The sequence below is a fragment of the Telopea speciosissima genome, unplaced genomic scaffold (assembly GCF_018873765.1).
Source record: "Telopea speciosissima isolate NSW1024214 ecotype Mountain lineage unplaced genomic scaffold, Tspe_v1 Tspe_v1.0025, whole genome shotgun sequence".
Lineage (NCBI taxonomy): Eukaryota > Viridiplantae > Streptophyta > Magnoliopsida > Proteales > Proteaceae > Telopea > Telopea speciosissima.
Window position 1 is genome coordinate 23,851 of NW_025317361.1, and position 23,203 is coordinate 47,053.

A 23,203-nucleotide genomic window follows, 5' to 3' on the forward strand; every position below is an offset into this window, starting at 1 on the left:
AAACGAGTGTTGACCTCATGTTGGCCGGCCAGAAGAAGCCCCCTTCCCCTTCATCGTGAATGGGTTTAGATCAATATGAATTTTGGAGGGAATTCTATTTGCGATTCTGTTGGCAAGCTTGCCTTTTGTGCCGCTAAAATCTTAGAAGATGGACATTCAACTCCCGCTCTCTAGATAAGATTTGGAATGCCATCTCCTTCGATGTCTCCTTTAAAATTAGTGCGCTTCCCCTTGCTCCTGTAAAAGATTCCCCAAGGAACAGGCTCATTGTTATCTCCTGGGGTCTTCCTATGTCCATCTTGCAACCGGATTAGCTCTCGAACTGCTTGTTTTTCTTTTCTTTTTCTCTTGCCTTCAGGCCTGTATATTCCTCCTTCGTTCTTTGCAATATAATTTTTTATTCATCCAAAAAAAAAATTGATTAGTCATACGATGAAGTTATGGGAGAGGGTTATTGAAACTCACTTGAGAAAGGAGACTACTATTTCGGAAAACTAATTCGGATTTATGCCAGGAAGATCATCAATGGAGGAAATTCACCTATTGAGGAGACTCATGGAAATATAGAGAGCAAGAAAGATCTTCATATGGTGTTTATAGATATAGAAAAAGCCTACGACAGAGTCCCTAGAGAGCTAATCTGGAATATTTTAGAGAAGAGAAGGGTGTCTTTACATAGACATAATTAAAGATATGTATGTTGAGGTGGTTACTAGCATTAGAACGGTGGGGGGCTAAGGTAGTGAATCCAATCACAATTCGGTGACACTAAGGATCCGCCTTAAGCCCTTATTTGTTCGTGCTTATCATAGATGACCTAACCAGAGACATACAAAGATAAGGTTCCATGGTGTATGATCTTTGCAGATGATATTGTTTTGGTAGATGAGACAAAAACATAGATTAACGCCAAAGTGGAGCTATAGAGAACAGCCTTGGAATCAAAAGGTCTAAAGATAAGTAGAACTAAGACCGAATATATGGTGTGTAGCTTTAGCAGCTTTAGGTCAGATAATGGAAAAACCTTCCCCGCTTCCTCGGTTTTAGAATAGGAAAAGAACGCAACCAACACTAACACTCCAAGAAATTTTTTCTAAACCCTTGGCCACCGCTTTGGAGCAGCCTGGCCGTATGGCTGGGCTGCTCCCCACCTTCTCCCTTCTCCTTCTCTCTTCCTCTCTCTTCTTCTTCTTCCTCCTCCCCCTTTCTCCACTTTTCTTCCTTTGTTCGGCACTGACTGAGCAGGTTGAAGTCTCTCGAACGGTTGTCTCTGGGCGCTCGCTATGCGTGGTCGCCGCTCGGCAGGTTGCCTCTTCTGCTAGGCCTGCCGTTTCCCTTGGATCCCAAGCTCGATTTAGCAGCACCTGCTTGGTAGCCGCTTCGCTGGGCAAGATTATCCGTCAACTTTGTTCGACTCTGCTTCTCCCTCACTCGTCAACTCCTTTGCCGTCGTCGTCTGCATCACCGGCGCTTGCAACCTTCCGACGATCGGTCTCCTGCGTGTTTGGCTTGCAATCTTGCATCCTCCAGCTTGCTTGGCCTCCCTCCTGCCGGTTCCGCTGGCTCGCTCAGCCTTCAGCCATTTCGCTGCCAGCTGCAAGGCCGCAGCCCGCAAGGCTGCCTCTTTGCTCGGCCGGCAGCCTCCTCGCCGTTGCCCTCTGCAAGGCCGGCGCCCTCCGTCATGGCGGTCTCCCTCGCTAGGCCAGCTGCTCGTTTGGCCGTAGCCCTCCGCAAGGCTAGCGCCCCTCCGCCTTGGTTGCCTTCTTGCCGGTGGTTCCTAACTTCCTCTTGGCGGCTAGGAAGAAGATGTGTTGAGATCAGTTGTCTAGGGTTTGGGGGACCCTACTGGAATTATCTTTGTTACCCCTCTTATTTCTTATAAGCTTCATTGCTCTTGTTTTAAGCCCATGTGGGCTTTTGTGTTGCATTGGTCTTGTCCGTGTGGGCTTTTGTGTTACTTTGGACATGCCCATGTGGGCTTTTGTCATCTTGTTTCTTGCTGGCCTTATGGGCTTATATTGTTGTCCTTGTGGACTTTTGTTTCCCTTTTGGGACTTTAATACATTTTATAATTACCCCAAAAAAATGAGGTAGTGAATATTAATGAGGTAGATCCTGCAAAGTGATCACTTTAGATATCTGGGATCAATCGTAAACAAGGATGGCGCCAGATGATGATGTTGCCCAAAGGATTAAAATAGGGTGGATGAAGTGGAGAGGTATGACCGGAGTTCTGTGTGATTGACATATCCTTTTAAATCTTAAAAGAAAATTTTATAAGACTGTCATTAGACCAGCTATGATTTACGGGGCGGAATGTTGGGCTGTGAAGAAGTGTCATATAAATAAACTTAGCATTGCAGAGATGAGGGTGTTGAGATGGATGTGCGGGGAAACTGGAAAGGATAAAGTAAGGAATGATCATATTAGAGTTGGGTTGGGAGTAGCTCTGATACATGATAAAATTAGAGAGTCGTTTAAGGTGGAATGGTCATGTTCACGGAGGCCCCCAGATGCCCCAGTCTGGAAGAGTGACCTGATCCTAATTGAGGGAACCAAAAGAACCAGGGGCAGGCCTAAGATAACCATAGGAGAAGTGGTGAAGAAAGACATGCTTAGTATAGGCCTTGTTCCTAGTATGACCTCAAATAGAGCGGATTGGAGAACAAAGATCCATGCAATCGACCCCAATTAGTGTCCTATGATGATGTGATGTTGTTTTCTGTGTTACACTCCTTGACGAGGCCTAGATGTGGGCTGTTAAGAAGCAGTACGTAGCTATGGTCGATGCCCTAGAGTTTGTATTGCTGTTTATGTCGATGTTGTATCCCCCACCCCTTTAAATTCTTTATATTTTTTCTTCTGTCTCTTCTAGGATCCATGTAGCAGTTGAGTTTTAGATTAGGTAAACAAGTAATAGAAGAGGAAGAAGAAGAGAGAAGAAGACGTTTGGAGGGAAGAGAAGGAGAAGGAGAATGTTTGAGTTGTAATTGTCGTGTGTGAGAGTGATCTCTCCACACCTATATTGCTTCACTAAATAGCAATACAGAATTACATACACCTCCCTAAGGAGGTAAAGTGTAAAAAAGGTAAAAAGATAGAAATTACATATTAGAGCAACTAGTCAACAGGCTAGTTCCCAAACTACCCTTAGAACATAACTTCTAATAACTCTAACACTCCCCCTCAAGCTGGTGAATATATATCATGCATTCCCAGCTTGCTTAAGAGAGTACTAAACTGAGGAAAAGCAAAAGCCATGGTGAAGATGTCTGCCAGCTGATCACCAGTTTGTACAAATGGGGTACAAATGTAGCCAGAGTCTATCTTCTCCTTGATGAAGTGCCTATCAACCTCAATGTGCTTAGTTCGGTCATGTTGGACTGGATTGTGGGCAATACTGATGGCAGCCTTGTTGTCACAGTAGAGTCTCATAGGGCCCTCAGTATCAAATCCCAGTTCCTGAACGAGTCTCTTCAGCCATATGAGTTCACAAACACCATGAGCCATGGCTCGAAATTCTGCCTCTGCACTAGATCTGGCTACAACATGTTGTTTTTTGCTTCTCCATGTAACCAAGTTACCTCCCACAAAGGTACAATAACCGAAGGTAGATCTCCTGTCTGTAATGGAGCCAGCCCAATCAGCATCAGTGAAGCCCTCCACTCTAAAGTGATTGTGCCTGGCACACAACAGTCCTTTCCCTGGAGAAGACTTCAAATACCTAAGAATGTGATACACAGCATCCAAGTGGCTACTCTTGAGAGCATGCATGAATTGGCTCACAAGTCCCACTGCATAGGAGATATCTGGGCGTGTCATAGCAAGATAGATAAGCTTCCCCACTAGTCTTTGGTACTTTCCCGCATCAACCAAGGGAGAACCGCAATCTTCTCCTAGTTTATGATTCTGCTCAATGGGAGAATTTGCTGGTTTGCAGCCTAACATCCCTGTCTCTGTCAACAAATCAAGAACAAACTTCCGTTGACATATGTTAATTCCTTTCTTGGTCCTTGATACTTCAATTCCTAAGAAATACTTCAAGGGGCCTAGATCTTTGATCTCAAACTGCTGTGCCAAGTAGTTTTTCAGTTTACCTATCTCGGCTATATCATCCCCTGTGACCACAATATCATCAACATAGACAATGAGGGTTGTGATGGTACCATTGCCCCGCTTGGTAAAGAGAGTATGATCAGCTTGACTCTGGGAATACCCATTCTTCAGAATAGCCTGTCGGAAACGTTCAAACCATGCCTTTGGTGACTGTTTGAGACCATATAGTGCCTTCTTGAGGAGGCACACCTTCCCTTCAGCTGAAGGCATTTTGAAGCCTGGAGGGGTTTGCATGTACACTTCTTCCAAGTCACCGTGGAGAAAAGCATTCTTCACATCCAACTGATATAATGGCCAATCATTATTGGCAACCAAAGATAAGAGGACTCTTATAGAATTGTGGTTGGCCACAGGTGCAAGTGTCTCCTGATAGTCAAGTTAAGATTTAGGTAATGGATGTAAGGTAAGAAAGAAGAAGAAGATAGAAGAAGAAGAGAAGAGGAAGATGAAGAAATGGAGAGAAAGAGAATTCGGTGGAAAGTTGTGTGTAAGAGAATGTCTCTCACACACCTATATTACTTCACTAATGAGAATAGAACAAATTACATACTCCTCCCTAGGGAGGTAAAAGGGAAAAAGAGAATTACAATATAAGGCAACTAGTAAACTAACTAGTCCCTAAAATACCCTTACAACATATAAACTCTAACAAGTCAATCCCATAGAGTTGACTGTACCCCTTGGCAACCAACCTTGCTTTATATCTTTCAATACTTGGAGATAAGACACCGATTCAAGGAACAGATTCAAGGAAGGTGACATCCTTGGAGATAAGACACCGACGAGAAGAAGGATGGTAGCACTTATAACCCTTGGTAGTAGAAGAGTACCCAAGAAAGAGACACTTGAGGGCTTTGGCATCAAGCTTAGTGCGTGCAGATTTGTTTACATGCACATAACAAACGCAACCAAAGACTTTAGGGGGAAGAGAAAATGCAGAAACCGTGGGAGATAAGATGTCCAAGGGAGAGTTGAAACCAAGAAGTTTAGTAGGCATGTGATTGATGAGAAAAGAGGCAATGAGAAGAGCAGCAGACCAAAAGGTCTTGGGGACATGCATACCCAACAAGAGACTACGGGTGACCTCCAATAAATGGCGGTTCTTTCTCTTAGCAACCCCATTTTGTTGGGGAGTGTCAACACACGCTAGCTGATGGAGAATGCCATGATCAGTAAAGAAGGTTTGGAGACCACCAAACATGTATTCCCCCCCTTTATCAGATCGAACAACTTTGATCCAAGTGTCAAACTGAGTAAGAATCATCTGATAGAATGTTTTAAATGCATCACAAACATCACTTTTATGTTTCATAAGAACTGTCCAAGTAGCACAAGAAAAATCATCAACAAATGACACAAAGTATCGATAACCAAATAAAGAGGTAGTAGGGGAGGGTCCCCAAACATCAGTATGTAAAATATGGAAAGGAGCAGTAGTTCTATTACCATGATATGGATAAGAAGAACGACAATGTTTGGCTAACATACTTGGTTCACAGTGAAAAACATGAGAAGAAGCAACAGAAGAAAATAAGTGAGGTAACTGTTTCCTCATTACAACAAAAGATGGATGGCCAAGACGACGATGTCATAACATAACAAACTCTACAGAGCTATTATCAGTACTTCCACACACAAAAGACTGAGCTGTGGTAACAGAAGGGTCAAAAAGGTAAAGGCCTTGCTCTTCACGTCCACTACCAATAATCCTCTTCGTCACCAAATCCTGAAAAAGACAGTGAGAAGGGGAAAATGTGACACAGCAGTTCAAAGATTTAGTCAAGTGACTCACAGATAAAAGATTAACTGCAAGATTAGGGACATGAAGAACTGAAGTAAGAGAAATAGAAGAGGAGACAGGAATGCTACCCTTACCAGATATGGAGGATAGGGAGCCATCAGCTATCCTAACCTTATCCTTACCAGAGCAAATGGTATAGGTATCATAATTATGGGACGTACCAGTCATGTGGTCAGTGGCACCAGAGTCAATGACCCAAGACTGGGCGGCAGTAGGGACTGAGGTGGAGACCTGTAAGGCTGAGGATGATGAGGAGCTGGCTGCATTAGGTGAAGGAGATGTGCTAAGCTGTGACATGACCCTACGGACCACTGTATCCATGAAGAGGGAGTCATCCTGTGTAGTATCTGCCTCTGTCATCACTAAATGAGCTCGAGCTCCCCCTCTACGGCCACCATGACTACGTGTGGCAGGAGGACGGCCATGAAGAGACCAACACCTATCCTTGGTATGGCCAGTTCTCCCACAATGATCACATTTAAACCTGTCCCTGCCAACTCCACTAGCACTAACAGTCTCCACTGTGTTGGCTACCTCACTGTTAGGCCCTGGCCCTCTACCACCTCCACGGGTGTCTCTGGAAGAACTAGAATGGAGAGCTGATCTCTCAAGAGAGGATACAGGAGCTGGTTCCATAGCAACACACCGAGTCTCCTCACTCAGTAAGTAACTACATACTTCACTAAGAGATGGAAAGGGAGAGCGGCCTAAGATCTGAAGCCTGATGGGCTCATAGTCAGGGTTCAGACCACCAAGTAGAGTGAAGACACGCTCTTTTTCAAGAGTCCTGTATACCTTAGCTTCATCCTCTGGATCCTTCAAGTGGAGATCCCTGTAGTGGTCATATTCTTCCAACAGGGTAAGAAAGGCATTGCAGTATTCTGAAATTGTCTTGTCACCCTGTCTCATGGAGTTAATCTTCTGGTGAAGCTGATAGACCTTAGCAGAGTCACCCACTCTATCAAAAGTCTGGGAAACACTGTCCCAGATTGCCTTGGCAGTTTCCTTTCGGAAAAATCTTCGTCCAATCTCAGGAGTCATGCAGAAGATTAACCATGTCATGACTGTAGAATTTTTGGCCTCCCATTGATCATAGGTAGGTGACCCAGGCTCTGGAGCTGTAATGGTGCCTGTAATGTATCCCAATTTTCTTTTACTCTTGAGTGACAATCTCACAGAGTGTGACCAGTCCAAGTAATTGGTACCATCAAGCTTCACAAACGAGATTTGGGTAGGCATGTTCTCATAAACCACAGGAGGAGGTGTGGTAAGGGGCTGTGAAGCAGCCGAACCAACCCCAGATGTAGGCGTATCAACCATATTATATGGTAAAGAGCACTTGACCAAAAAACAGATAACAAGCAGCAGTTGGGGAGTACACACTCAACCCAAATAGAAGAGTCCAATACCAAACAGAAAGTCCAGCAAGGGAAAACACAGATATAGACTGGTCCTTAATACTTTCCAAGAAGTAATACAATCTTAAAAAAGGTCCAAGATCTCAAACAAGATGGCCATTATCATTCGTCAACCAAGAAATCAGCATAGGGCAGCCCAAAGACAAAAAAACACAGAGGAAGTGCAGTTTCGGTTTACCTGGGCAGAACAGAGATTCCATAAAAAACTGAGATAGTTCCAATAGGAACTTCAAGCTGCAAGGAGGGACTTAAGGGGCCTGATAAGCACTCTTGGGCAATTCCAAAGAGCCATTCCAAGGCTGAAACACATCTGAAATGAGAGAGAAACAGAAGCTGCAACTTCTGGCTGGTGGAAATTTCTGTGGTAGCTGTAAGAGCTACAAAGACATAAGGGAGCTGCAGCAGAGTTCAAACAGCAGCTTCAACTACACCAATAGGTCAAATCGAACCTATTCCATGCTCTTTCAGCAATCCTCTACATAGGGATCTTCTCTTTGAACCCCTTTGTATCCTAGGGTTTCAAAGAGAAGAAAAAGAATAGGAGAGAGGAGCTAGAACACGACTCTCAAACCTGCTTTGATACCAAGTTGAGTTTTAGATTAGGTAAACAAGTAATAGAAGAGGAAGAAGAAGAGAGAAGGAGAAGGAGAATGTTTGAGTTGTAATTGTCGTGTGTGAGAGTGATCTCTCCACACCTATATTGCTTCACTTAATAGAAATACAGAATTACATACACCTCCCTAAGGAGGTAAAGTGTAAAAAGGTAAAAAGATAGAAATTACATATTAGACTATTAGAGCAACTAGTCAACAGGCTAGTTCCCAAACTACCCTTAGAACATAACTTCTAATAACTCTAGCAGTAGCAGACCCCATGAAGTTGGGATAAGGTTATGATATTGTTGTTGTTGTAAAAGTGGATCATACAAGATTGAGATAGATTTCTGCCTCCTTTAAAAATTGTTGTTGTAAAAGTGGATCATATAAGATTGAGATAGAATTCTGCCTCCTTTAAAAAACAAAAATAAACCAACACGCAAGGATTATTATCAAGAAGTTTGGATGTGAGAGGGCATGGAAATAAGAGATGTTCAAGTAGGACAGTGCTCTGATGGATGAGCGCATTATATTATTATCAACATGTACAGTGTAAACACCCTTTCAGAAGTTAGAGAGATGATTGTGTAAAGATTATAACTGTCCTCCATGGGTTAAAAGAATGCAAAAGAAGAATCTCCTGTAAATACTTAAAAGTAAAAAGAAAAGATTTACCACGAAACGTGAAAGCAATTGACAGTCTTTTCCATAAATCTAACAGAGGTTCTGAGAACCAAAATTAAACAATGAAGGAAGCTAACCTCACCAATCCCCATAAAGGCACGCGTGAGAAGCAAGAAGGGAAGCCCTAGTCTTGCAGCTATAGGTGTTAGCACTGTTGCAAAAGACCACCACACCACCCCGAAACCTAGTACAAGCTTACCACCAATCTTATCTGCCCATATACCTCCAACAATCTATTCAGCATTCAGAAGGAAAATGCAGTTAGAGAATATACCCATTACATGATTTAGATATTCCAAGAATAAAGATATTTTTTATGAATAATAATCATAGACAATAACATAAACAAAGAGGTGAAAAATATTACTAATAGTAAAGTAACATCTTACCTAGTGTTTTCATGGACAGCTTGCACCAGACAGACCATTCAAACCATCCAGTGGGCCTGAATGATCGAGTTCTAGGTCAGAACTTTTCACAACATAATAACCGTTGACTGCTCAACAGATGTTCTAGTTCAAACAGTTGTACTGCTAATAAACCATTCAGATTTCAGACCACTCCATGGACTGCTGTTGCAGTGTACAAATCTTTCAAGATTTGAAAATGCTTACTGAGGTGCATTGCACAGTGCTTGAACCCAAGACCTCTTAAATAACAAATGACCCTGAAACCAATCTAAACTCAATGGGCTATTGACTGAATCTTTTAATATATATTTTCAATTTTTAGTTTCGCATTTGCCCACATTGTTGAGAGCGGTCACACTATTTGACTGCCAATTTCCAGGCCTGAACAGATTACATGTCCTATGTATGTAATGACCCCAAACCCGGACAAGGTAAAAAGTCTGCCCTCACAGGCATTGATCAGAAATCACCTTTCACGTTTGTATAAATAACCCAACTCCCATACAGTACATACACAATTAAATACAAAGCGGAAGACATTAAGACTAATACATGACATACATATAACATTAGTGGCAATTAAACAAGTATTACAAAGCTCTGTGAATTTAAATTTTATTGCAAAATATGTTCTTTGTCTTTTTTCTTTTTTTTTTAACCCGAACTTTATGTGGGACCCGGGCCAGCCCCTAGCATTTTATTAAAACCAATAAAAGAATAGGAGCATACACGGGGGGGACATTCCACCTTACCCCAACCCAAGGAGCTGCCCACACCAGGTCTCTCAAACAGAAACCCTAACCCGAAGAGAAAGAGCGAAACAAGCCCTACTTCCTAAGAACCGGAAGACCCGCCTTGTCCTCCCGAAGAATAACCTGTAGGCAAGCCGCCCTGCTGGAATGTGACAGAAGTCCCAGAGTCGTAGGCAAGATTGGCTAACCAATCAGCCGCCCTGTCACTTTCACGAAAGGCAAAGGAGACACAAGCTCGGGTTGACGAGACCAACGCCAAAATCTCATGGAACCAGTACCAGCCTTTCCATAAGTTACAACTCTTCTGACTAACCATCCTAGCCGTGGATGCCGAATCCACGTTAACCATCAAGTCGAAGAACCCAAGCTCATGGCACAGAACTAACCCATTCCTCAAGGCTCGAAGCTCGGCAATCGAGTTGGTGCATGCCCCATAGTAATTAGAGAAAGCCGCCAGGACCAAACCATTCGGATCCCTTATGACCCCTCCACCTCCTCCAAAGCCTGGATTACCCCTACAAGCACCATCCACATTGAGTTTTACATGTTCTTTGTCTTTCTCACATCATAACTCCTACTATTCACAAACACTTCTCTCAATCCTGTTCCCTAGATTGTACACTCACAATCCAAAGAGTTTGGAGCTGTACACACCTCTTGATGGCAGATCCTAATAGATCTGCAACTTCAGGATCAATCTGGAGGACAACCAGATTAGGATCAGGTTGTGTAGGACCTTTGGGATTTGTATGGAGGTATGATTAAAACTGGGATGTTGAGATAGGCTTAAGGGACTGAGGGGGAAACAATTCTGAATTCAAAGAGAGTCTGCAAGCTAGGGAAGATGAAGAGTCACCTAACCATGGTTTGGGTTTAAGGCTGTATGAAGGGAGGTTGAAGATGATGGGAATGGTTGAAGTTGAAGTTAAAAGAAATAGGATAAATAAAATAAATAAAGATAACTTCGGCTACTAGAGATCCATTAGAACCCGATCTTAGAGCATGTTTGATAACAATTCTGCTGTTTCTGTGCTGAGAAACAGCAGAAACATCTATTTCCGTTTCTGTACTGAGAAACAGTTTTTGGGGTATTCAAAAGCGTTTGGTAAACCTGTTCCAGAAACGGTTCCAGAACACAATTGGAACACCAATGGCGTTTGATAAAACCTTTTCGGGAAACGGGTTTTTATACTGTTACCAATAATTACAGAATTACATTAAAACTAACTCTACTACTTATGAGACAACTTAAAAATCAAAATCATAAAAATTCCATTACGATCAATACTTTTTAAATTTAATAATCAAAATATCGCTACGAAAAGTTGAGGGAGTAAAACTTTTGAAGCTATAACTCTACTACTTATGTAATTGTCACAACTGTTTGAAGCAATGTAATAAAATTATCTGAGACATCATCTGATATAAACTTGATGATAAAAATAGCAGGATCAATTAGAAGCATCAGAAGTAATTAAAGATAATTGCAGCTAAGACCTTTCAATACTAAATTCCAATAATTCCATTTGCAACAAGATAACTCAAAAGTGAAACTAACCTGTTGGCTGAATAGGAACAAAGAATAAATGCAAACAAGACGTGTGACTGGGGTTGCAGGCTGGATAAGAGTGTTAGGTGGTCAAGTGTGTTTATTCATGGATAAAGAAACACTAAAATGATCATCCAGATTTGAGTAACCCATCAAATTGACAGTACACAGTCATACGGCTAATAAAGTTTCCACCATAATTTGAACTACTTGTCCCTAACTGGACTGGTCATCCAGACCTGAGAAACCCACCATAAAGAAACACTCGTATTACACCTGATTATTGTGGTTTTTTTTTTTTAACCCGAACATTACCTGGGACCAGGGCCAGGCCCTAGAATTTTATTAATGTCAAAACTTGGAAAAAGAATAGAAGGGGGGGACGTACCGCCTTACCCCAACCCAAGGGGCATAACTCTCAACAAAACCTATTCCCAGACCCAAACCAAACAAGAACATGAAGAGCTTTACATTACTTTCTGAGGACTGGTAAACCAGACCTGTCTTCCTGAAGAATACGCTGCAGATCCCCTAGTGGCTGACTGCCATAGTGGAAAACAATGGAAGCACCTGTATCACAAGCTAAATTTGCAAGCCAATCCGCTGCCCTGTTACTTTCTCTATAAGCGAAGGATAAAAGAGGCCGAGAAGAACGAAAAAGGGCCATGGACTCCTGGAACCAGTACCATCCCCTCCATAAGCTACACCTCTTTGTTGTATCATTCTGACCGTAGTGGAGGAATCTGAATTCACCAGAAAATCAGTCAGGCCTAACTCATGGCACAACTTCAAGCCATCTCTCAAAGCCCTTAATTCTGCAACTGAATTTGTGCACTCACCATAAAAACTAGAAAAGGCTGCCAAAACGACCCCTTCCTTATCCCTGATGATCCCTCCACCCCCTCCTACACCAGGATTACTTCTACTGGCACCATCAACATTAAGCTTCACTGAGGTGAAAGGTAGACACCAATAAACAGGGATCGGGCGCTTCAGTCTGGTAGGCGGAGCCGATAAGCCAAAACATTGTAGAATTAACACTTCCCTAGAAGAACCCGAGGACCCAAACTTGGGTGGATACGGGATGTCTTTCACCCAAGTTTTTATGGTCTCAACAATTGAACTCGCAGTTCGCATTCGTTCCTCGTGCCTTCTGTTGTTCCTTTCCTTCCAAAGCTCCCAAACTACTAGGGAAGGTAACAGCCCAGTAATATAGGCACAGAGGCTTTTACAACTTGCTGCCTCATGCCAAAACAAGATTCGACTCCTGGCATCCTGAGATGAAATCACATTAATATCGAAAAGACCTGAAAAGAAATTCTAGACCTTAGTCGCAGTGCCTCCAGTTACTAGGCAATGGGCTGTTGTATCTCTCCTAGGGCTCCCGCAGCAGTTACACTTAGAAGCTAGGGGAATACCAACAGCCATCTATGACTCATCTATGGGTATTCTTCCATTGAGGAGCTGCCAAGTAAAAAAACCTATCTTCGAGAGCAGGGATTGGTTTCAGACCCATCTGGCATAGGAGACCCTAGGTGATCTGCACTGCACCTCATTCCTGGCAGATTTAGTTGTGAACTGACCGTCACTGGTAGGAGTCCAAACTAGAACATCCTTCTCATTACCCACCGCAAATTTCAAAGAAATGATGCTTTGTCTTACCACATCAGAATCAATCTGGTCCAACAAGGTTTGCTTCCACGAGCCATTCTTCTCAAAAGCATCCTTGACTCGCACAGACATGTCTACCTATTGGGCATTGTCCACATAATCAATCAATGGCCCAACCCCTACCCAATTATCCAACCAGAACCATATATTGCCCGAGCCAATCAACCATCTTGACTTGGCCAGGATGAAGTCCTTATGTGCCAAAGCGTTTCTCCAAGACTTCAAGCCTATCCCACTCTAGTCCGCCAAAGCAATGTGATTGTTTTTAAAGAACTTAGCCCTGAAAAACTCACTCCACAATGAATGGTCAGCATGGATTCTCCATAATCCTTTAAGTCTTAAGGCAAGGTCGAAATCCTCTAGAAGCCTAACCCCCAACTCCCCTTCTTTTAGCGGCCTATAAACCTTCTACCGATTCACCCAGTGCCTACGCTCGCCCCACTCCGAGCTTCCCCAAAGGAAATCAGCGAAGATTCCATAGATCCTACCCAAGACTGCCTTAGGCGGATCCAACGTTGCAAACACATGGATGGGGATGGAGGCTAGCACATGTTTTAAGAGTGTAACATGTCCCCCAGAAGACAAGAGCTTTCCTTTCCAACCTGCCACGTTGTTCCTTATTTTTCCAACTAACTCATCAAAGAAACAAATTTTAAGTCTTCTAGTATGGAGTGAGGCTCCTAAATAAGTTATCGAGAGCGGCTTTCAAGCGAACTGTATAACTAACCCCACCATTCGAGCTCTAGCCAGAGAGACCTTGTCACCCAATAGAAAGCAACTTTTTTGTTTGTTCACCATTTTCCCCGAGAAGCCTTCATACCTACTTAAGAAACCCAAAATTGTTTCAAGGAGCGCTTCAACCCCCTTGTAAAAATAATGGTGTCATCTGCAAACAAACAATGGGAGATACCAGGATACCCCCTGGGAAGCCGAAAATAGGATGCACGCCTTTCCTCAAATAGATTTTTCAACCCTCAACCCAGAACCTCTTCCGCCAAAATAAACAGAGCAGGAGACAAAGGATCCCCTTGTCTCAAACCCCTGGTAGACTTGAAATATCCTAAAGAACTGGCCCCCATGACAATGGAGAACCAACAATTCTCTGTTGTTTTCTTAATTAAATTGATCCATGCTTCAGCAAACCCAAACCTTGACAGGACCAAATAAAGAAACCTCCATTCCAAACGGGATAAGCCTTTGCCATATCCAACTTGAGGATCACATTGCCTCCCCTAGTCTTCCTGATTAAATTATGAGTGACCTCTTGGACAATAGAAATATTGTCATGGATACACTTGCCCTGAACAAAAGCGCCCTGCTCTTCAGCAATCAAGGTAGGGAGTAGCCCCGCCAACCTGGAAACAATAATTTTGACAATAATTTTATAGGAAAAATTACAAAGGTTAATGGGTCGAAAATCAGACATTACCTCAGGATTATTGTGGTATTTCGAAGCAGCAAAGTTCCATATTATGAGTGGAAACCTAAGAATTAAAACTGCCCAAGTTGGGCCCCACAAACTATTAGTTCTTCCCCCCATTGTAGTTTACCTCTATTTCTTGGACTCTCAACCTCTTTATTCTACTCAAGTAACCCAATTCTACACATGGGGTGGCTACTTGAATCCTGCTTTTTCATTCAACTCAATTTAAAGTCATCCATGTCTTTCATTCAAAAAAACACAAATGTATCATACTTCTCCTTCATATAGGGTTAGGTTGATCACGCTCAAGATCAACATATGTCTCTTCAAGTATAAATATGGAAACATAATTCCAAAGTAACCCATTGAGGGAAAAATTAAACTGAAGTACCGGGAAAGGGAGCAAAAAAATTGAAGAAAAACAGAAGAAGAATAGACAAGAAATCCTGCAACTAAAAAAATATAATGGCTACGTAAGTCACAGAAATGCAATTAACATTACGTATGAATTGCAGAATCACTGGCTCATCTATCTAGAACTTCTTACAAATTTTAAAAAAAGCAAGAATTTTTAGCAGCAAGAGTAGAAGCCCAAGAAATAATCCACTAGATGAGTCAAGAATCAAGATAAAGCAAAAGTACCATAGTTTTTCGGTTGCTCCCAAAAGGAGAAAAAAATTCCAAATAGAAACAAGCAAATTAAGAAGCAAGAGAAACCCATTTGCATTGTAAGCAAATTAATCGAACCTACGGATTGGACTGGCCAAGGAAGAAAGATAACAGACAAAAAAATACAGAATACCTACATACAATGCTCAACAGAAACGTAAAAGCAGGATGAGCCATTGAGCCTGAGACTATCATCGTTTGAGAAGACGATCAAAGCAAGGGATATTACCAAAGTAAGGGCCTAAGGGGAACTTACCTGGTTCTGTTGACCAGTGGTTCTCCTCTACTCCTTCTCTAGCTCCAGCAATAGGAGTCCTTCGAGCGCTGCAGGTTTCCGAATCGCCGCTGGTCTGGAAGGGTAAGCCGTAAGAGTTGTTGGGAGTGAGAAAGATTGGAGAGAAATTGTGCAAGAGTCCTTCAACCACTGCAAGTTCCCGGTGGCCGGGGATGCAGGTTACTGGCTCGCGGCTTGCCGTTGAGTGTGAGGGAGACTAGGAGAGGCCAGAGATGCCATGCAATGAGAGGTGTTAGGGTTTCTGAAATTGTTTTTGCAGATGGCGAGCTTCGCAAGGGAGGAGGAGGCTCAAGTTCAGTTGCAGGACCTCATTGTGTTGAGCAATGGTATAACGATAGGGATTATCGGGAAAATGGGGAACAAAACCTAAATTCGTTTCCTCAAAACCTTCTAGAGATGCAAAAACATGGGCAACCATGTTCTGTCGAGGGGCGTTCTTGGGCCTAGTTTTTTACTTGGTTCGTTCTCGGGCACAGGAAAACAAACTGGATTATCCAAACACTTTATTCATTTTTCTTGTGCCCAAGACACTCCCTGGCTTGAAAAAACGATTCAAAGAGTGTTACCAAACGCGCTCTTCAGTCCACCTAGATCACCACCAAAGAGATCCACCTTGGATGTAAACGCTGAGATCCATAGCCATTTGAGTTGCAAGTGAGAATTCTTGATTTTTTTTAATTTATGGTTGCTAAGACACTCCCACGATTTTCTTTTATAACCAAGGCATGGAGGCTAATGACTCTTGGAACTTACCAAAAAATATTGAAGAGACCTTTGGGATTCCAAGACAAGGAAATTCCCAACAAGTCAAAATAATAAGACCAAAAACAAACAGAGACTAACACTAGAATCTAGACTAATACTTAGGAAATTGAAAAGACTAACTAATAACCTAGGAATAGAAAAAAGACTTATAGTTATGCCTTGGAATACAAAAGGTTAAAACACTAGAAACTAGGAAAATTAAAGAGACATTCTAGTGGCTTTCTAGCAAGCCACTAGGTATACTACAGCAGAAATTGCAAGGCCAGATTTGCCCTGGCCAGCCTAGGCCGAAAATGATGGACGAGGTTTGGAAGTTTTGGATTTGGGCTTGGGCCTGCGCAAGTAATTTTTAGAGACTAGGCGTGCTGGCCTATTGGTTGATGGATGCCCTACATCACCTCTCCTCTGAACTCATCATCTGAAAAGAATATTTATAACAGGGATGAGCCAACAGCTCAGTGAGGAAAACATATTACAATACAATCAAGTGCTCATGTGCTTCATTAACAGTGTACAGGTATGCATACAACATTATAGTGCTACGTTAAGTCTTAGTCAATATTGTGAAATACCGGAAGTGCACTATATAGAAGAGGTTACCCTGGCCTCGTGCCAATAAATCAACTCTTTACCCCAGTATTGTACCTAGGAGAGGAATGACATAGCTCATACTAGTAATCTCGTATCACATACAGGATTTTACCAAGTCCTTAGCTCGTCCACATACAGGATTTTACTGAGCCCTTAGCTCGCTCTCGTATCACATATAAGATTTTATTGAGTCCTTAGCTCGTCCACATGCAGGATTTTATCGAGTCCTTAGCTCGTCCACATACAGGATTTTATCAATCCCTTAGCTCATTAGAAACCTCATCCAGTACATAACAATTAGAAATGAGCTAGGATTGATTCAAGACAAGAAGTAAGAAGGTAGAGGCTGAGAAGAGAAATGAACACAACCGTATGGGAGAGAGAATTGATTTCTCTCCCCTATATTCTTCATTAATTAACTGTTGGAATTACAAATAGCTCCCTAGGGAGGTAAAAGGAAAAAGAAGAAACAAGAGAACAAAATACAACTTAAGGCACAATATAATGGCCAGTTACAGAAATACCCCTAAAACATAAACTCTAACAATAACCCCCTATTGAAAAGGGACAGTATTCACATGGTCATGTTCTCATAGTATTACTATTATCCATCTCATTCATTTGATTCACATGTCTCGTACAGTTGTTTACATAACTCTTACTCTTGTTCACGTATCTCATACACATATTTACATTTCTCATTCACATGCTCACATTTCTTGTACACAAACATATGTTAGAGTTGTTAGAAGTTATGTATTAAGGGTAGTTTAGGAACTAGTCTTTAGACTAGTTGCCTTATTATGTATTTTTCCTTCTTTATCCTTTTTACCTTTTACCTCCCTAGGGAGGTGGATGTAATATTCTTTTCTTATCATTGAAGTAATATGGTAGTGTGGAGAAGTCTCTCACACACAAGACATTCACAACCAAAATACCTCTCTCTCCATTCTCTTCTTCCTCTCTTCCTCATCTCTTTCTCCTTCAACTTCTCCTCTTTCTCTTACTTACATCTCTAGCCTAAAACCTAACTTGGTATCAGAGCTTTAAGTTTGAGAGTCATATTCACCCTCTTTCCCTATTCTTTTCCTCTCTTTGGAATCCTAAGACACAAGGGCTTTCAAGGAAGAGGCCTCTATGTAAACAAATTGCTGTAGAGAGATGAAATAGGTTCTATGCAACCTATTTAAGTGTTTGAAGATGATCCTTGAGCTGTATTGAAGCTCCATTGAAGTTTTTGAAGCCAACCAAGCTACACCTAGGGTTTTCGCCAGCTCAAAGTTGCAGTTCCTGTCTCTTCTCTTCTCGGCATGGGTTTGGAGCTTGGAACAGCTCATTAGGATAGTACAAGGGTACTCTTTATGCCCCATGTGTGCCTCTTTGATGAAGGGTTCTCTTGGTTGAGCATAGCTCACTTTCATGGACCCTCTTTTCTGCCCAAGTAAAACCGTGACTGCTGCTACCTCCTTTTTTTCTTGCATTTGGAGTGCCATGGACTTCTTTCTTGGTTAAGAAGTGATTATGGATACCTTTGATTGAGGTCTTAGAGCTTGTTTGAGTGGGTGTTGCTTCTTGGAAGGTGTTGGGTGAAGTTCTGTCCAGATTTCACCTGTGTTTTTCTACTGGAATTTATTTCTTGTGTTTGGAATCCTTATTTGGGTTGAGTGTGTACTCCACACTTTGCTTGGAGATCCTTGTGTATGGTTAAGTGCCTGTTTTATCCCCACAATATGGCTGAATCTGATGTCTCTGGGCTTGGCTCGGCTGAATCACAACTCTAACAACATATACTCATACAACTTATCATATAACACCTTAACATCTACTTAACATCATTTCATTCACCCCAAAATCATATCATTTATAATGTGTAATGTCAAATATTTCAATACACCTCATTTAGCAAAACATATACAATTCTCTCACATTCATTAATCATGCATACAAGTCAAACATTCAATAATCCATATCATGTTGATACACTATATTACACATCATAAAACACATGACCATGCTCATACATTTCAATATACATCATATAGAAATACTAGTATGTTTCCCTCACCTCTATTCCACTTGAGTACATCACCTTGTCAATCAATAGCACAAGTATACACTCTTTGATGTTTGAGCACTCCTATACTTTGATCTCCCTTACTTCACCACAGTCAAACTCTCAGCATTCTAACAGACAATTCCAGTTCCAGATTGAACATAACACCTTCAAACCAACCATGAAAAATATTTATTAACATATCCTCTTCTAAACTAACTATTAAAATCAAAACAGTAACCTAAGATGTACTAACCTTACAAACACAATTCAGATGTCCAGAACTCTAAACCCATCTTCCATTCCTCAAGCAGCCCATTGTTTCTCAATCCCCTACTTAATTGATAAACCTAACATCAATTTCAGTTCAGAACTCAGCAAACCCAAAATGAAAGAATCGATCTACTTAATTCTAGCTTAGAAAAGCTAACTAAGTATTATCTCAAATCACTAATCTAACTTTTGGTCTAATTAATTCAACTAAACCCTTTACTAACTTAGATTAATTAGACTAATAATATACTATTTACCTAGTCAAACTTAGCTTAACAGGATATGTTCAACTAATTCCTTTACTAACTTAGATTAATTAGACTAATAATACACCATTTACCTAGTCAAACTTAGCTTAACAGAATATTTGACAGCTCCTAGTCAAGCACATGACACCTCATTACCACCTCCTTCATACCTTTCTATGTGGCTGAGTTCCTATTGCCACCACCACCTTGGCCATGCAAATGGTAGCTGTTTAGACTAAGTCAAACAAAGTGGCTGACCCTTGATAACACCTCACCTCTATGCCATATGGCTGCTAACCATGCCACCACCTCATCCTCTCCATGCACCATGTGGTAAAAGTTCAAATGTCACCTCCTCCTCTTAAGATATGTGGCAGTCTCCTCTATGCCACCTCATGCTAGAGCATGTGCAACCATGTGACCCAATCAAGAGCTGCCACCTTAATCAGTCCACTAAGCACACTTAGTGTTGGCAGAATCGGGTTAGAAAGAGAGAATTAGAGAATGGAATAATTTATTCAACGATAGGTAAGCCCCTCTATTTATAATAGTGGGGAAAGTTACAAAGGGACTGAAATAGACATAATTACCCTTAACTAACTGACTCTATAAGAACAGCAACTTAATGACATAAGAATTAAACTACCCCCAAAAGGACCAGAATACCCCCACGGTATTTTGGATTACATATTCCAACACTTAGTCTAAACAACTAAGATTAATCCTAATTAAACTTACTTCCACCTAATCTTGCCACCTCATGCTTCAGTATTCACTTAGTGTATCTTTATATATATACGCCTTGTATTACTTATTATATACTATAGTACATATAATATACCATAGTGTATAATAACACCACATGATCTTTTAATATCAATATCTCATTTGTAAAATTATAAAATAATCACCCAGACATTAAAATATTAACAAGTAATCCAATTAACTATTGATGACCTGCTTGCGGGGTGTTACGGTATGTATAGCATGCAATTACACATTCTACGTAAACTGTCCCAAACTGTCTCTTGTAGCATCCCAAACAAGAAATCTTGGGGAAAATCACAATAATTCTAGGGTGGGACCAGTGGACCACATCAAAACAAGAACACAGGTGGACTCCATTAGGTGGGACTTGTCTTTGTTGTTCGTTATCGTTTCACCTAAAAGCTCGAATTGTTAGGGAAGGGCAACAGAAATGTATTCACCAACAGTCCCCCGCACATGCATGCCATCTTGGACCTATGCACGTGACACATACGTGTGCCCACACATGACACCAAGGGCACAGAAGTGGGGAAAACTCCCTTTTTTTGCACTTCCCAGGAGTCTAGCACCCAACCTCCCTGCTTTGATACCATTTTCATTACCGTTTCACCTAAAAGCTCAAACTGTTAGGGAAGGGCAAGGTAAATGTATACATCAACATTTTTTCATTCTTCTCTCAGTCTCACTAGTGGATATAGAACTCACTTTTGAGTTTCTTACTTTTCACACCCAGATATTAATGTTGTGCTACTCATATTATAGTTCAGAAACCAATAATCATGCAAACCAAACCTGAGTAAGCAGGTAACCCCAGAAAAAAGAAGACTGAATTAGACCAACAGTTGCAGAACTCCAGTTGAACTCCTGTGACATTGGAAGTATGGCGATGCTCATGTTGACCTGCATAGTATTATATCGTTCAGTTACTATATAGATCAATGACACTTCATTATTCTAAATTGTCAGTGTAATATATATTAATAAAACAGTGCACAGGAAACAATGTATATGAGAGAGTTCAGGAGTTCATAGATTATGGGAAGGTCCAAACATTGCTATAAACTATAAAGGAAGATAAGCACTTACACGATCCATGTTGCAGAGGAGAAATGCAGAAAAACAAAGCAGTATGATCACCCAACGCTTAGGAAACTGCTCCCACCAAGATATATCTTTTACACTCCCTTCCACTAAAATAGCTTCATCTGGCATTTCCGAAGAGCTCGATGAGTCCAGTTTTGCCCCTGCTATGTCATACTGCTCTGATTTATAATCAGCAGGTGTCCTAGTTGCTTTACGACACTCAGAATGTTGGAAATGCACATTAGATATGCCAAATTTATGCAGCTTTCGGGGCTGAATTGAACTGCAAACAGAGGAATCTGAAGAAATAGAACCTCCACGTCTTCCTTGAATTCTTTGCTTAAGATTTAACACATTAAAATTTTCAGTAAATGGTGGGTATAAATGAAGATGCCCCACTTCACCAAGGGTTCCTGTCTTTAGTTTTCCAGTATTCTTGTCCAAAGGACCAATAAGATGAATCACTGAACTATACAAGTTTTTAGGCATGTATGAATAGCATTCTCTTAGAGTAGGCGACCTTCTGTTGAAAATGTTTCCCCGTGCATATCTCATTCCATAAACACCTTGATGCTCTCCCCTTTGATGTGTACCAGCCTGCTCTGTTTGATACACTTTTCCTGCGGTGATTAGTGGGTTAGTAGCAATGAGTTCCCTCAGAAGCATCAAAGTGCAGAAATGAAACCATTGTGTGGTCCATAAGTAAATACACAAGTTACACTTGTTCAGGCACACTGAAGGCAAAAGCAAGCGGCAGAGTGATACAGTTTTGTATACTGTGTAGATCCACACCATAAGAGGAAACTGCTTGATCATTATTGGGAAGAGTGAAGCATAAAAGTATGCTCCACTAACTCTGCAAAAAAGGCAATCACACAAGGGCGGACCCGGGGGGTTTGAAAACCCTCTATCGTATAGTACTTTTACCTAATAGCAGATATATTTTCTATATTTTTTATAACGGATTCCCCTCCCATTTACAAATTAATAACACCCTCCTGACCCTCCCCCTTAACCATAGTACTAGACGGGCTGGCCCATTAATTTGAACAAAAGATTAAAAAAAATATGCCTGTGAGTCCCTCCACCCAATAGTTTGAGCTTTTGGGCTGCATATTTACATGGTATCAGAGTGGGTTTTCTCCTGTCCTGTTGCAGTTGTCTCTAGACCTGCCTCTGTTCATCTGTGTACATAGTTCCGTCCTGCCTACACGTGAAGGAGAGTGTCATATCGGCTTAGTAATATCAAGATCAATCGGTTCAAGGCGATATGGGAGGTGATACAGACCATTATCCAAACTTGGTCAATATTGGCCAAAACTTGGCTAAGTTGATTTGGACTGATCAAAATTGGAAGCAGATCATTCGGTTCATGGCCTAAATCCTTGGTGCTTCTGGACCCCCCAAGGAAAAATTCCTGGGTCCACCCTTGCAGGCACACGACAAGGACAATCTACATTGATGTTGAGTGCTGAATATGAATCTTCCAGAAAGCTCTCGTCCATGCAGAAGGTTAAGGTTTTTTTTTTTTTTTTTCAAACCCGAATATTATCTAGGACCCGGGCCGGCCCCTAGCATTTTATTAAAACCAACAAAAGAATAGGACCATACGCAAGGGGGGACATTCCACCTTACCCCAACCCAAGGAGCTAACCACCCAAGGCCTCTTAACCAGAATACCTAGCCCGAACAGCAAGAGAAAAACAATATCTATTTCCTAAGAACCGGCAGACCCGCCTTATCCTCCAGAAGGATAACCTGAAAAACGCCTGTAGGCAAGCAGCCCTAATGGAATGTGACAAAAGACCCTAAGTCACAGGCAAGGTTGGCTAACCAATCAGCCGCCCTGTTACTTTCACGAAAGGCAAAGGAGACATAAGCTCGGGTAGACGAGACCAAGGCCAAGATCTCCTGGAACCAGTACCAGCCTTTCCATAAGTCACACCTCTTCTGACTAACCATACTGGCAGTGGATGCTGAATCCACGTTAACCACCAAGTCAAGGAGCCCAAGATCTTGACACAGAAGCAACCCATCT

The 23,203-nt window shown here is 41.6% G+C and overlaps 1 protein-coding gene across 1 annotated transcript in view; it reads right to left on the reverse strand.

Annotated features, from left to right (window-relative positions):
* The window catches only part of LOC122647327 (ascorbate transporter, chloroplastic-like), a 62,083-nt gene that overhangs the window by 22,007 nt on the left and 16,873 nt on the right, over positions 1-23,203 (reverse strand). Inside the window, exons 2-4 of the mRNA XM_043840749.1 lie at positions 21,169-21,785; positions 20,875-20,982; positions 8,693-8,848 (exon numbers count right to left, since the gene is read on the reverse strand). Coding sequence (XP_043696684.1) covers positions 8,693-8,848; positions 20,875-20,982; positions 21,169-21,785 — 881 coding nt within the window. The remainder of the gene's footprint in view (positions 1-8,692; positions 8,849-20,874; positions 20,983-21,168; positions 21,786-23,203) is intronic.